Source organism: Solea senegalensis, linkage group LG6 (assembly GCF_019176455.1).
Source record: "Solea senegalensis isolate Sse05_10M linkage group LG6, IFAPA_SoseM_1, whole genome shotgun sequence".
NCBI classification, from domain to species: Eukaryota; Metazoa; Chordata; class Actinopteri; order Pleuronectiformes; family Soleidae; genus Solea; species Solea senegalensis.
Genome location: NC_058026.1, coordinates 11,652,461 through 11,667,431, shown reverse-complemented (window position 1 = coordinate 11,667,431; position 14,971 = coordinate 11,652,461). Strand labels below are relative to the sequence as shown.

At 43.0% G+C, this 14,971-nt stretch overlaps 1 protein-coding gene across 1 annotated transcript in view; it reads left to right on the top strand.

Moving 5' to 3' along the window:
• Positions 1–14,971, top strand: part of ntn1a (netrin 1a) — a 55,515-nt gene that overhangs the window by 18,998 nt on the left and 21,546 nt on the right. Inside the window, exon 3 of the mRNA XM_044028854.1 lies at positions 10,797–10,985. Within this exon, the coding sequence (XP_043884789.1) occupies positions 10,797–10,985 (189 nt within the window). The remainder of the gene's footprint in view (positions 1–10,796; positions 10,986–14,971) is intronic.

The following is a 14,971-nucleotide window of genomic DNA, read 5'->3' as shown; positions in this document are numbered from 1 at the left end:
GAGGAACATTCTTCCGTAGATGCATTTTTATGTATAATTCTGTTTGGAGTAAGGACGAAGATGACGGTCATAATCAGTCCAGGTCTTGAGTTATCGGAATTTATCTTTCCTCTTTGGTTTTAGGATGGTTTTCCTTCGCACAAACATGTACATTTAAATATTAAGATTTCCAGGACAGACAGACAGCTTCATTTTCTCAAGATTATAGTAGTTTCAGTAACACGCTGTCGTTTCCAGAAAACTATCAATAATTTCCACCAGGGGACACCTCCAGGAAAAATGTAACCAGATTTATGCAAAGTGTGTTTTATTGTATTAGGGAGTGGATATCATAAATGTTTACTGAGCAGAGAAAAAGAATTCAGCTGAGCGTTTCTGTCTCATCCCTAATCCGACTCATGTGCTCACCCTCAAGGCTACGTCAGTTCAATATGGAAACACTTGCCAGAGCAAGGTAGGGAGTGCCATCTCCCACAGGGCTCTTATTCACACACTGTAGGTAGAAAGAAATGTGTTGGGGAAGGGCAACAAGCAAGCCAGAGAGACAACGATGAGCCATTATGATGGCTGATGAAGATGTCTTTCCTTTGTCTCTCTCTCTGAGTCACAACAGAGGAAACACTCTGTGCTTTTTCCTGCCTAAAGGGATGAATTAACTCGTCTAATCTTCCCATCATCTAATCTTCAAACACTGTTTATTTTCTCAGCTCACTGCTGCCAATCAGTGTTGGCCAACTGCATTCTGTTCAAATTTGCCGGGTTTAAAATCTTTACTTTATGTTGTTGGAGCGGAGTGATTGCCTTAATTGCAGAGGCTGCGGGATTAAGATGAATCGCTGCTACGGAGGAGCGTGAATTAGCCTCCGTCTCATTGTCTCGCACCGTCAGCACCGGCCCAGCCCAGCGAGCCCCGGGGGCCGGCAACGCACACGACGACCTGCCAGAAGTCATGTGAACCCAAAACACGATGGATCTGCTCGTCACGTAGAAACCAAACTCGCGGGGGTAAATAGACTGCAGGTGATGTTTGACATGAGAAAGGAGAGCCGTTGTTTTGGGTGGATCTGGGGGTTTGTCTCGAGTGTTTCCGATGTGCATCTTCTCAGTAAAAGCCCTCAGTGTGGTGTTTGTGGATGGCTGTGCGGCTCTAGGCAGAGGAGACAGGGTTAGGTAATGGCTGGATGCAAAACAATGGAAAGCAAAGGCGGCGGAGAAAAAGGTTATTATAGCTGGCTTTGACAGCCACTTTGATGGCATCGCGCTGCTCTGCGGTTGAGAGACATTGCTCAATTGATTTACAGCTAATGCTCGAGGAGGAGGAGGAGGAGGAGCAAAATCTGAAATAGATCATGCTGTGATGATCAGATCAGACAATGATGGCAGGAAGAAACGTCAACCATTTGTTTCAGTAATCCGCCCTTTCTCTGGAAACATCTCTCCATCAGTCAAACACCATTAGCATTTCCACACCGAGCTCTTCAGTGCAAACTCCACCGCTCCACTGTCCGACGTGAAAATCAGAAGTCTATAAATCCAAGTATTCCCAATCAGCATCTTTTTCTTACTCAGCCACTACATCGGTTCACACGTGACATGACTTAATATTGAGGTGATACGTCTCTGCCAACACTGTCCGGTTCATCACACGTACGAGTAATAGAAACGTACAGGCCGGACTTGTATTATGTTATCACACACAGCGGTGCATTGTCTGGAACGTCTGTGCAGATGCTGCTCGCATCGCTCCTAAAGCTGTCAGTCCCTCATGCTATTAAGACAGCTGCTCTCAGTGGGCATTGTTCCGTGGGGAGCTATGGGGAACCTGACAGGCCTAAAGAATCTGCATTCACCCTAAAGACTCTTTCACGGCGAGAGCTCTGAAAAGGACCTGCCACTGTCACCGTCCACCCATGGCATTTTTATGGCATAGCTGACATACACATGACGCGCTCTCGTCAGCTGCTCCGTGGCTCCCTTTATCTCTGCACTTAATGTCAGCAGCCCCAAACACCCACCCACCCATTGATTTGAATTAGAAGATCTTTTCTAGGCAGCACCACTTTATCTCGAGATCCTTCACATGCAAACACTCCCATGTACATACACACACTGAGAGCGATGAGCGCACAAATAAAGGAAGAAGGGTCGAGAGAATGTTTTACCCATCTCTCTCTCTGTCACACACACACACACACACACACACACAGACACTACACCATGCACACCACTCGTACAAAGAACCCTTGATTACTCAGCAAATGGATGCACCACTGATCACAGACCAGCCCTTTTACAAACTGGCCTATTATGTACTCTCGGCGTGGGGTGGAAGTGTTGCAGGGGCCCTAGGCAGTGCGTCTGTGTGTGTGTGTGTGTGCGTGCGTGTGTGTGTGTGTGTGTGTGTGAGAAGCTAAGAAGTGCTCCCATGCTGCGCAGCCTAACGAGAGGGCAGGTCAGCCATTAAATGGGCACTAATGCGGGAAATTGGAGGCCATTAGGCCTTTCTTTGTTGTTTTGCCTCTGTGTGGCTAGTTAGACTCTTGAAAAAGGAAAGGCCTTATTAGCCCCCACATGGGGACAGAGAGTGAATATATGGGCCATTTAACTCAGTGTGCAGCAGGGTAGTCTGCTGCTGGGGCCTGCTGGAGGTTGTAAGGTGGTGTGTACACAAATTTACAGTTGATGAATTTACTATGGCGCGAACGTCTCTAAAGGGCTCCCCGGTCACGTTTGTGTTCCTCGATTTGAAAAGATCGCAGGTCATGGTGAGACTCAAAGATGTTTTAAATGATTCATCCTCTCTAATGGCCACAAAAGCAAAGCAAGACACTCCTGTACGACACTCCTGTCGAATGGAAAGACTACCATACATTTAGAGGCTCACAAATTGCTGACTTTTTAAAATTCAATTGAAGGTAAAATCACTTAAATATATATAATTCAGTGTATATGATCAAATTATTCTCTTTACAAAAGTATTATTAATAGTTGGAGATTTGGATCTGGACATTCTTTTGAGTCTGCTCTCCACATGTGACAAATGTTTCTTTTTATCGTATCAGTGTTTTTATCCAAATGGAAACAGAATTTTGGGAGCCCTAAAACACCCTTGTGTTTTCATGTAAACAACCAATATGCTACTTTGTCGCTTATCTTTGTCGTTGCCATCTTCCTCTTCTTGTGTTTAGTGAGTGATTGTTACTTATACTAAGCACCTTCGTCTCTGGTTTTCGGTGTATTTCTGCTGCACGACCACATACAGGCCTGGCATGTGTACTACAGTGTTTAGAGTCATTTTGGGTTTTTTGTGTGGATATAAGATATTTCCTGGAGCGATGCCATGTTTACGGAAAACTTTTTTGAAAAAGACAAAGAAAAAAGATTATATACATTTCCGTGTGGATCGGGCATGAGTGAGACAGGTAGAGAGAGGAGGATCCCTGGACTTTCTCACAGGAGAATCTCTCTTTTGTGTTTGTGTTTTCTTAGAGAATGTCTGATAAACAAATAAACACACGTAGATTTACAAATGGTTTAAAAAAGAGAAGAAAGTATGTAAGTAATTCACTGAAATCAACCAAGTGCATTTACTGAAATGGAACGTAAGCAAAAGGTGAATGGGTTTTTATAAATACAGCACACATTGGTGAATGAAATGAAGTTGCGCTGTGCGGCTATTGACTTTGCTATCTACTGTAAATCCTGTGCTTAACATTAACCTTCATGAGGAAATGCCCTAAAGTAGTTCTCACAGCTCTTTAATTGCATCAGTTGGATAATCAGACTCCATTTTATCACCCACTGACAGACTGCGCCCTCCGGGCTCTGCCTACATGCGCTGGGAGTTGCACGAATTGCCCAAAACACGAGAAAACATCAGAGTGTTAAATTATGAAAGAAAGAGAGGAAGAGATAAATAAACAGCCCGAGTGATCTGGAAAAAAAACGGGGGCAGACACGAGAGCGAAAGCAGCGTCGCTGCAAAAGTCAGCCTTCGCTGCATGTTTAATCTGCCTTTGATAAGCCTGCAAGTCTGATAAATATGCTGTAGAACTTGATAGCAAATAGTCTCATCGAGTCAGCCTTGGGATTAAGCAAGCAGCATAGGGATCTCTGTCCCTCCCTCTGTCCATTTTGTTTTTTTTCCTCTAATATTTTCCTCTCTCTGTTTATTTACCTCGTTCTTTCTCACTGTTTGCCATCGTCTGTGCAGTGTCTGCGACACAAACTTCACATTAAATAATAAGCAGATGTGAAACACGGTCATCTTTTAGGGCCGGCTGACACCCAGAGTTCAGCTGGGGCCGTGGAGTGAAGGGGTTAGAGGGCTCGGGGGGCTAAAGTGCTGCAGCTAATTGGCTGCAATAAAGGAATTAAATCATCCTGACATAATTTCTGCAGTGGGCGCTTCATCCTGCTTTGCCCTTTCTCTTCCCACTCGTTTACAACCCTCGCTTCATCACCCCAGAGTTTTATGGTTCCCAGGCTGCACCCCGCGACACACAGAGCGGGTCCACATTCACATTTTACCGCCGACCTAAGAAGCAGCGAGCGTCCTCGTGTGCATGCCCTTCTTTTGTGCTCTTCCTCGTTAGACGCTCTTTGTTTGTGGAATCTCTGCAGCAACATGGTGGCGATGACAATCAAACGTGAGGGGGAAGAAAGTAACCTGATAGTGATGAGAGTTCATTCCTATTTTTCAGTCATTCACTGACATTTTTGTCTGAGAACCTGAGACTTAAAAGTCATGGTTTCTGATGTGTGATGACAGTTTAATAAAGTGTCATCAAAACATCTTTACTTAGGGCTTTTTCTTTTTTTTCAAAATAAAAAAAGTGTACAGAAAACATGACACAGCAGATTTTCAGAACAAGGAGTGATTGTTGAATTAAAACATGGGCTCCTACTTGCACCATGACATTTTTTATGAAACGCTATGTGAAAGAAAATCCATGTAAGTAATATAAGGCCCCATCTTTGGCAACATCTTTCATTTCAATCCCTTACATTATTGTAAATGTCTTGAATCACTCACTGTTTTAAAAAATTGTAAACTATTTGCAAATTCCTGTCTGTGTCTGGATCAACCGACACAAGACACAACCAGTTGTTTGTTTTTGATTTATAAGAGGTTAAATAAACAGTTGGAGAGGAGGCAATTAAATTAATTGTTGTTATGAGACATATTTCACAAGTTGATTTGCAGAACGGGGGCAAAAATATTCAGGCGCATTAAAGCAACAGAGACGACATAAATATGTCGGTAATGTCACATTATGCAATGTTTTGGTTCAGCTTATTTTCCCGAAAGGCTTTAAAGAAAAGTGCAATTCTTCTCGGCCTGTTTTGGTAGAAACAGTCATTATCAGCCGTCATTTCACCGCCGCCGGTGAATCACACCAATCCTCCTCAGTCTTGTGGTCCACACGAAGTGAGGCACAACTCGAGGTACCTGTCACCAGGGTAGTGCTTTTAGACGACGCCTCGCCGAGACAATATCAACAGGGAATTAATCTGTCCTCAAAATGAGTGTTTGTGATGTCTGCGCTCAATGAGAAATGCCAGAACTTGAAAGGAAAAAAACGAGGCGTCCTTTTACTGAACATGTTTCAGGCGGCGTCAGCGCAGTTACATAACGTTACACCGTCCAGGCTTGTACAGTTTTTTTAAAAAAAGAAACAAAACAATGCAATTTTATTGTCATTCATTGTGATTTTTATTTAAAACCCGTGCCGCATTAGTCACACTCTACCTGCCGACAACAGCGGTGGAATGGAACTAAGCACATTCACTCAAACACCGCACTTATGTGTAACCACTGTGACGGAGTGATCGACTGCACATTACGCTCGCTTTGATTTCAGTCCTGTCCTCGCAGGTTTTGATCTCAGCTGATTGTTTTTCTGTGTTTCTTCTCTTTTTTTTACTGCTTTTAAATGAGGCCTTGAAAGATACTAGTTTTAAAAGGTCTCATTAAAAGTTTTAAAAAAACATGTAGCATTCAGGATTTCCTTAGTGAGATAAGAACATATCTCTATCTATAAATCAGAATTTACAACAAGGAATTCTTTGTTGGGAGTTGTTGTCACGAATGTAGTAAGTGTATAATAAAAATATGGCGGAAAAAGAAAATATTAATGCAAAACAAACAATTAACATGTCTGATGACATGATACCTGAGTATGTTGTGAAGAACATATCTCATTTTTTCAAGTTTCTGTGCACTTGTTCATAACAAGAACACACACTTGTACAGGAGAAGGGTAAAATTATGAGAAAATATACATAGTATTACTCAGTGCGACCACAGAGTCCAGATATTATGGCAGTATGACAGTAAATCCTCCTCTTGTGCGTCTCCCCTGCTCCACAGTCTTGTAGACAACTGTGTGACTGTGGCAGCTGTTGCTGTCATCGAGCATCACGCTGAGTTATAACGTGTTGCTGAGTCTGTCTCACATGAATAATCAGTGTTTTAAAAGTGCTGCTCTGTCCACTCAGATCCCTGCTCGTCTTCTGTTCACTGTAAGAGCTGCTCTCAAATAATTAAACCAATTTGGCACACAAATGTAAAAACAACATATTTATATATATATATTTATATATATATATTTTTTTTTTGTTTGTTTGTTGACATGCTGCACTGCCTTCTTCTTGGTGTAGTTCCACCTTTTTCTTCACATCATGTACAAACGAGGTGTTTAAAATGTTATCTAATAAAAGACGTCTGTTGTTGAGAAAATGTAGTTATACAAACGTAAAGCGAGGGATTCCTCTTTTCATAGTTAATTACTCAACTTTATATTATCAAAAATGTATTTCGCCTGTTTATATATCAATTATCATAATAATCGAAAGACATTATGTACATTATGTAAAAATGATTTGATTCCATATCTGATGGAAATGTTATTTCCACGTTGGCAGCAGACACAGACAAACAGGTGATAACTAATCAGACAGCAGTATCTGTAGTAAATGAATAAACAAAAGGAAAAAACAATGGACTTTCCATTTTCCCTCATGCCATTTACGTCTCGCTCCTGCTTGTATCGTACCATCACGCATCAGATGTTTATACAGCCGATCGCTGAACTGAATCTGAGTGCTGTTTTGGGTTTGACACATATCTGATCCAGTGTTCGGTCATGAAGAGGAGTAAAACTTGCATTTTTCTGGCACCTATGTTAGTTTTTCCTGTCAGCCACATCTCCACACACGCACACAGAGAAAGCAGATAAGGAGAGTAGAGGACAGCTCACTCAGACGCCGCGCATTGAGTCGCACAACGGTTGGGTTTGTGATATAAGAAGAAAAATGTCATTTTTATTTCTGTGAGGGCAGACACGTGTACAAAAGGAGCACGTGCGGCGTTATGTTCAGGAGAGACATTTACGTAATAGTTCCGAAAATATTCTTCTTCAAACTGTCTTTCTCTTAAACTCTCTACAACCCCTAAAGCCGGGGGATGTTTCGCTGGAGCCATACGATTCAAAGTAAACTCTCTCAGTATGTTGACTCCCCTTGGTGTTTGTTTAAAAAGTGGGAGACAGAAAAGCCAAACTCCTGCTGGTCTCCGGCTCACAGGCGGTGGTGTTGGGTTTTGGTATATTCCATCCTGTTTGGGTGACGCAGCAGGGGAGGATGAAATGTCCCGAGAGCTTTGAGGGAAAGTCACGCGGTCTCTTTGTCGGTGATGGTGAAAGTCATTGTCACCGGTGGTTACTCGGAGAAGTTTGTGATCAGGGAAATTAAGAGTCCAACATGTGGAGTCAAAGTGGCAGGGATCAGTTCTAGAACAAATCGAGGCTGTGACCGTTGTTGCTCAATTACCCGGCTTATCGTAAGTATGCCGAGCTTAACGTCAACCTCCTGCTCCGTGGTGGGATTTTTCCTCTAATTAGCCCGAGCGAAGGCTGCCTCTCTGCTGCTACGGGACTGAGGTCAGTTGATAAGAGTTGGGAACCACTCGACGAAACTAATTAGCCGACTTTCCAAAACAGCGTTTCCTAGGATGTGCGGGAAACAGCAACGGCGGATAAACAAATCAGTTTCCTGCTAAATTCTCCAGTTAGAGGTTGAAGTCTTCTGACAGCTGCGAGACACAGATGAAACTCCGGATAGTTGCGGTTCACGTTACACGAGGTGTTGAAAAGCTTCGGGTACACTCGGCTTTGCCCTGCTAATTCAATTACTCTTGTTTTAAAAGGTATAATTTCGCACTTCTTTTTTTAACTGCTCAGCTGGTGTGTATGTATGTGTCGTTTGGCTCCGTTATCATAACGGCTCTCCTAAAAACAGATGGCGGGTAACAGTGCAGTGTTTTCTCAGGTTCTCGTGCTGAAAATGTCTCTCACTTTTATGGAGGAAAATAAAACGGAGGAAACCGCCGCAATGTGGCTCTGTTTCCCTGAACAGTTGCTGTTGTTCATTTCCAACTGAAAGGAAAAAAAAAACTAACTTGTTCTTACTCTTGTTTCTTTTTGAACTTTCCCAACAGCGAAAGTCAAATTGTAAATTTCAATCTGAAAAACAAATATATTAAATAAATGAGTGCTTCTTTTGAACATCATTACAACGTGTTGATTATTTGCTCGATCAAGAAAGTAAAGAAAGTGGAGAAAGCACTCCGAGAGCACAAACTTCTGCCAAAGCCTTTCCGTTTCCCATCATTTCTTCCTTGGGCCATAATTTACATCCCCAGAAGTTTCATCCAAATATGTCCTCGACTTATTGAGTTACGCTGCTCACACAGAGGCAGACAGACAAAGGCTGGCATCAGCTCCGTGGTGGAGGCAGTGAACAACACTCTGAATGTGTCTAAATGACAAGCAGGTGTTTTATAGCACTGCCAGAAACCTGATAAGCTCATGGCACACGAATCACACATCACCTTACAAATCTACTATTGTTTTAAATAAAACTTACTTTGATTTGGAACGAGGTGGCGATGATTTAATCTTTTTAAACGGTGAACTGTGCACTTTGGGCCAACAATAACACACTTTTCTGGTTTCTGCTCACAATCATACTTTAGACAAAGCTCATCTTCAGTATCTGAGATCATATCCTCCTCTCTTCAAACGCCTTCACACCCAGGTTGGATATTGTCTCCACAATTACCAACATGCCTTCCAGGTTAACTGCAAGTCCAGTGGGCTAGAATTCTCCCGTCCTCCTTTTAGGTGGCTGTGAGACAATCTTTGTGGTGTAACAGAGACATGACGGCAGGTCTGGGGGCCATGCACTGATCCACCATCAGCTTTAATCCTCGATATAATGATCCTTGTTACCTGCAGGCAAGCTTACAGATAGCTTTCACCAGCTGTGGTCCAGAGCTGGTCTGACAGAGCTGGACTCGCAGCCAGCTTGAGTTTTTCCTGACACAGATCATTTGAGAGTACGTCTAAACAAGTTTAATCCACCGGCGTTCATTTATGATCTCTGAGGGTAAAAATAAAAAGGCATTTTCACCGCGAAGTGTTTATGAAAGACACATTTGTTCACTTTTATCTCTGTAACGTCTCCCTGCGTTATCGGAGAGTGCGCTTTTCGGTGTGAAAGGCTACAAAACATGAGTCACGCAAAAAGGTGTAAATCTGTATGAGAACAAGGAAAACATTCAATCCAAGTCAGGCTGAGTCATAGGGGGTGACTTATTTTCAATGGAAATATCAAGTTAACGTCATCCTTTTTTTGGCTATTTAAAAATAAATAAATATATATATATGCATCATTACAGACATGCTGAGAGAGCTGATAGACATACCGCTAATTAAACCGCGGCTTTTCTGTAGGAAAGACGGACAGCTGGGAACATCAAGACAATGTTGACAAGGCACCGATATTTGTGTGTCCAACTGGACGTAAGATAACCTCCCATTTCCATATGTACACATATTAGAAGTGATGTTAATAATGCAAGAATGTGTCTGTGGTGGTGGAGGAGGAGGAGGAGGAGGAGGAGGAGGACCACTGTCTAGGACGGCGAGCTTTAATGAAGTTGAGCGTGTCTGCTTCACTGTGCTGCGAAAAAGTCATGAATAAACATCAGGCAGCTAATTAAACTCCGGCTCCGGCAGCAACTGTACTCTTCGGTAAACAAGCAGCGGTGAGGGGTTCTTGCACTTGCTCAGAGGGATTTGCATGGAAGGGAAGGAATGGTATTACCAGGCCTTCACTTTCTGTTTAGTTCAGCATGGACTCTGGAGAGCCAGAGAGGACCTTGAGGGGAAAGTAAAGGGAAGCAAGGAGCGGAGAAACAAGAGACAGAAAGGGCAGGTGAAGAACGCTAAAGAAAAGGTTGCACTTTTACCTTATTATCAGGAAAAAGTTCCCCCACAGTACTGACTGCACCATCAAAGACTCTTTTTTTTTACTTCAGTAAAAGTAGACATTTTTGGAATACAAATACACTTAAATGATGCAGCAGGTGAATGTCACTTCATGTTATATACATATGTATATATATATATATACACACATACATTTATGTGTATGTATATATATACATAAATAATTATATTTTTAACCCATGATAAAAATGCATCATAGTCTAAATAGAAATGGAAATGCTCAAGTAAAGTATAAACAGGTGCTGAACTGCAGTACTTGGTGAAATGTATTTGGTAACTTTCCACCAGTGGAAAATTTGAACTGCTATAAAAAAGTGGAAGCTGCTGAATTCTCCAGTTGAAGATTGTTTTTGATGACTGGAACAAAAGTCTGCTGTAAGCGTTGCTTTCGTTTCAAACACATTTCTAACATATTGCACTCCTGTGTTGACTCCTCCACAGCCTGCAACTGCAACCTCCATGCCCGCCGGTGCCGATTCAACATGGAGCTATACAAGCTGTCAGGGAGGAAGAGTGGAGGAGTCTGCCTCAACTGTCGCCACAACACGGCGGGTCGCCACTGCCACTACTGCAAGGAGGGCTACTACAGAGATCTGTCCAAACCCATCTCACACAGGAAAGCCTGCAAAGGTACAGTGCTCATTTATGGCTGGACACCACATTTGCCTGTTATGTTGTGTTATTTATTGTAACGAGAGATAAACAAGACACAGAAATGAGGTTTTAAAATACATGCAAGCTTTGTTGATGCTGATGTTATCATTCTGCCTCTGTTTTGTCTTTGTGTAACATCATTTGTATGCTGCATCCTTCACCTGAAAACAGGCTCTGTGTAAAGGAAAACTATCAGACCTGACTGAGAAAGCATTTGGGCAGCACAGGGGCCTCAGACGAGAAGCATTTATCCTGTCAAACCGCCTTCATACTCATGTGTCTTTATATGAAACAAATCACGTTTAAATGAGCGTTCAGTTTACTTGGTCACAAAAACAGTCAGTCAAACACCAGAGGATCAGTCCAATAAGGCAACACACAGAATTAACAACAGGCTAGATTCCAGGCGCCAGGTAGACTATAGAGCTGCACTGTGGGAAATAAACACAAGAGAACCTGGCAGAGGTGAAGGTGAAAGTGAGCTGGTTTATATACAGCCGAACTAACGAGCTGCAGGTGAGGAGGAGAAGGGGCGTGGTGAGCAACAGGTGAGGTCAATGAGCTGATTGCATTGCAGGTTTGTGATGAGGTGGAACAATAATCAGGAAAACAAACAAAACTGTGGACTGTGACACATTTGACCAAGATTTGAATCTAATGAACATTTGCACTGCAGTTGTAAAATAATGTTGTGATATGCCAGCGCCGAAACTTATTCTTTGACTGTGGGATTAAACATTTACTGCTTTGCTGAAATTGGTTAGGACTGATACGAAAGCGGCTCAGATGGATTATAGGAAACGAGGGGAAGTCGTCGGTTTCTACATTCCTGAGTCTGTCTCACCCTCATCTCCCTCTGTCAGCAGAGATGAGTTGGTCTGTTGGGATTGTGGAGGTTGTGGTGGTATGGGCGTGTCGGGCTGGGTGCTCCCTCATCGACACTGAGTTATTTGGCTTCGTTTGGGTGGGTTAAGGAATGACAGGACAAGCAAAACAAACACAGCCGAGGTGTGAAGTGATCCCCACTGCAAGTCAGGAGACGAGCGAGGACCCTGGAAAATTGGTGGAAGAAAAGTGTGTGTGTGTGTGTGTGAGAGAGAGAGAGAAAGACTAAAAGGAGATCTCCTACACAGCTAAAAAGACACACATAGGTGTTGGTTGGTCGTAGGAACAAAAGTTGACAAAAACAATCAAAAACCAACACATTCTCATATGATATGACTTGCATTTTGCCTGTGGCTTACTCAGATTCAGGTTTTATTTACCTATCCGTCCATCTTCTACCGCTTTATCCTCCACATGAGGGTCACGGGCCCTCTGGAGCCAATCCCAACTGACACAGGGCGAAGGGCCAACATACAGAGACAAACAACCATTCACACCGACAGTCAATTTAGAGCCAGAGAACCTGAAGAAAACCCCCACCAAACATGGGGAGAAACCCTGGGTCTTCATTCAGAGGGGCAGCAGTGGAGTGAAACATGGGAGGAGAGCGATGATTTGTAAGAGGAAGAGTAGGAAACGCGAAGGACAAGAGGAACACACCCCCACGCAGGTGTGCTGAGTGCTGCGATGAATCGCCTGCCATCAGCCCTCACCATAGCTAATAAGGGTCAAAGAAAGAGAGGTGGAGGAGGAGTTGGTGGAGGTAGATGGAGGAAGGGGGGGAGGGGGGGTCTTGACAGAAAAGAGAGAGGGGTATGTTTTCTCACCTCTTCTACTGCTGCACTGAAAGATAACAGGAGCCGAATCCCTGTGCGAACAAGCCCGGAGACACCCCAGAATGTCGCTTCATACATGGATACAGCTCGCACGCACACACACAACACTCACACACGCGTACCTGACTGAGAGTTCAGGAGTGCCCACCTCCAAAGGCAGTGCAGGAGAACATATTAGCTTCCTGCTGACAGTTTAAGCCTCAGTTTTTTTCATATCATTCATCGGGGAGTAAATAAATAAACTTAACCAATCAGTCAATTTGACCGAAGGCACATCTGAGGAGTAAAACCCCTGCAAAAGGAAAAAAAAAGAGTGGTGAAGGTTGAGATGAGAAAATAATCTGTCTTCCCCCCCCCCACCCCTTCACATTTTATTCCATGATGCCATCCATACCCGGTGCCACTGCAATGAAAGCATGCGTCAAAGCCAGCGCACATAAAGGAAACGTCACACGTGTTGCATTGAGTCTCATTAAATTCCTGACACCCAGCGACCATTTCCAACATGTTTCCTTCTCATGCATGCACACAAACTCACAACAAAGCGGTCTGACAAATGCGTCCATTTATATTCGCCCCTGCAGCCGCTCATGAGTGATATTCCTAAACTGACATTAACACCTTCCGTGGCTTTGGGCCCATTCTCCTGTCGAGCAGGAATGCAAACAAACATTCATCACGTCGCAACGTTGTGTATCGTTAACCCTGATCCTCTGCTGTGTCTACCAGGCAAGCCGATCGCGGCGCTTTAACCCCTTTTTTTTTTGTTGTTTTAACATCCCTTCTCATGTGTCCAAGTCTTGATTCTTTCAGCATCCCATAAGTCACTTGGATGGGGGTTTGTTTCTTGTAACAAAAAAATCAAGTTAGACGCCTTTCAGGCCCTGCTGTTGATTTCCCTACTCAATTAAGAGATTTTAATGAATAATGCAGAGTGTAAAACAGCATTCCATTTCCAACCAGCATACAAACAATTAGTACACTATATTTCCAATGATTCCACTTTTTTTTTAAATCACTTCTCAAAGTTCTACACTCTAAAATAAAATGAGAGCGCTTATAACAGCCTGTCTGCAGTAAGAAAAAGCCAGTGATATGGAAATCTGTGCTTTCCCTCGTATGAGATGGCGATGACTAATTTTAATGATAGGAAACTTTGAATAAATGCGTCATGAAGTAAAAATGCAAACAGTGAGTCAAAAGCAGTGAAAAAGGCACCTGGTATGGACCTTTGGCATCTGGAGTAAACAGATGGTGTGGCAGACATGTTCATGTGAACATTTGGGGCTGTCTCTCGCCTTGGTTTTCATCTGTATATACATGGATTCTGTCTCCACGCAGGCTCGTACACAGCTCTTCTAACTCTGCCTGATGCTCATGCTTTCAATCCACACGTTCAGTATTTTAACACATTCATTGACAGATCATTGACATCAGAATGGAAAATAATGACTCACCAGACACCCTGAATATACTATATTTCTAATCTAATAATTATAGTCCCATAGGCTCGCAGCATGTCATTGCACCCACTACATCAGTCTCTAAACTACAGTGCAGACTACCTTTACATTCTCCTCGGTTTCTCTGCTGCCTCTCAACAACAAACTGATGAACACATGTCGTCATCATTTATAAAATTGCCACCTCACCCAGAGCCGTTCTGTTTTTCGTGTTTAATCTATGAGATTAGCCAGAGTTTATGCGCCTTCCATCTCCTTCACGTCACGTCTGCAAAACACCCTCCAAGTTCCACTGAGGCTTTCAATGACATAAGAAAAAAAAAGAAAAAGACGCCGACAATAAAGGCTTGTGGTAATTACCCCCAAGCTGACAAATGATACAGAGCATGGACTGTTTCTCTGGCTAGTTAAAACTTTTTTGCACACTGTATTTGTAAAGTTACAAATGAAGACTTAGAGGATGTGTGGGATTGTTTTACACGCTGCCCCCCACACACACTCTGTCACTGAACTCACCACACTGACGACCAAACACCTTTATGTGCCTCTTATGACATACTCCTGTTCTTATTATTTTGGCTTCTTCCTGTCTGAGTGTTTCACAGAAGGGACAGCCATTAAAGAGCTTGTTTTTTTTATTCAAAGAGAGCGAGAACCTGTTGGAGGGTGGGCACGTTGAGGAGCACAAGCGTTCGCTTTGACATGTGTAACATAATCCTCCAAGAAAGCAGCTCATTTTCATAGTTGGCCCGACGAGAGCAAGAGTTCAGCACAGAGA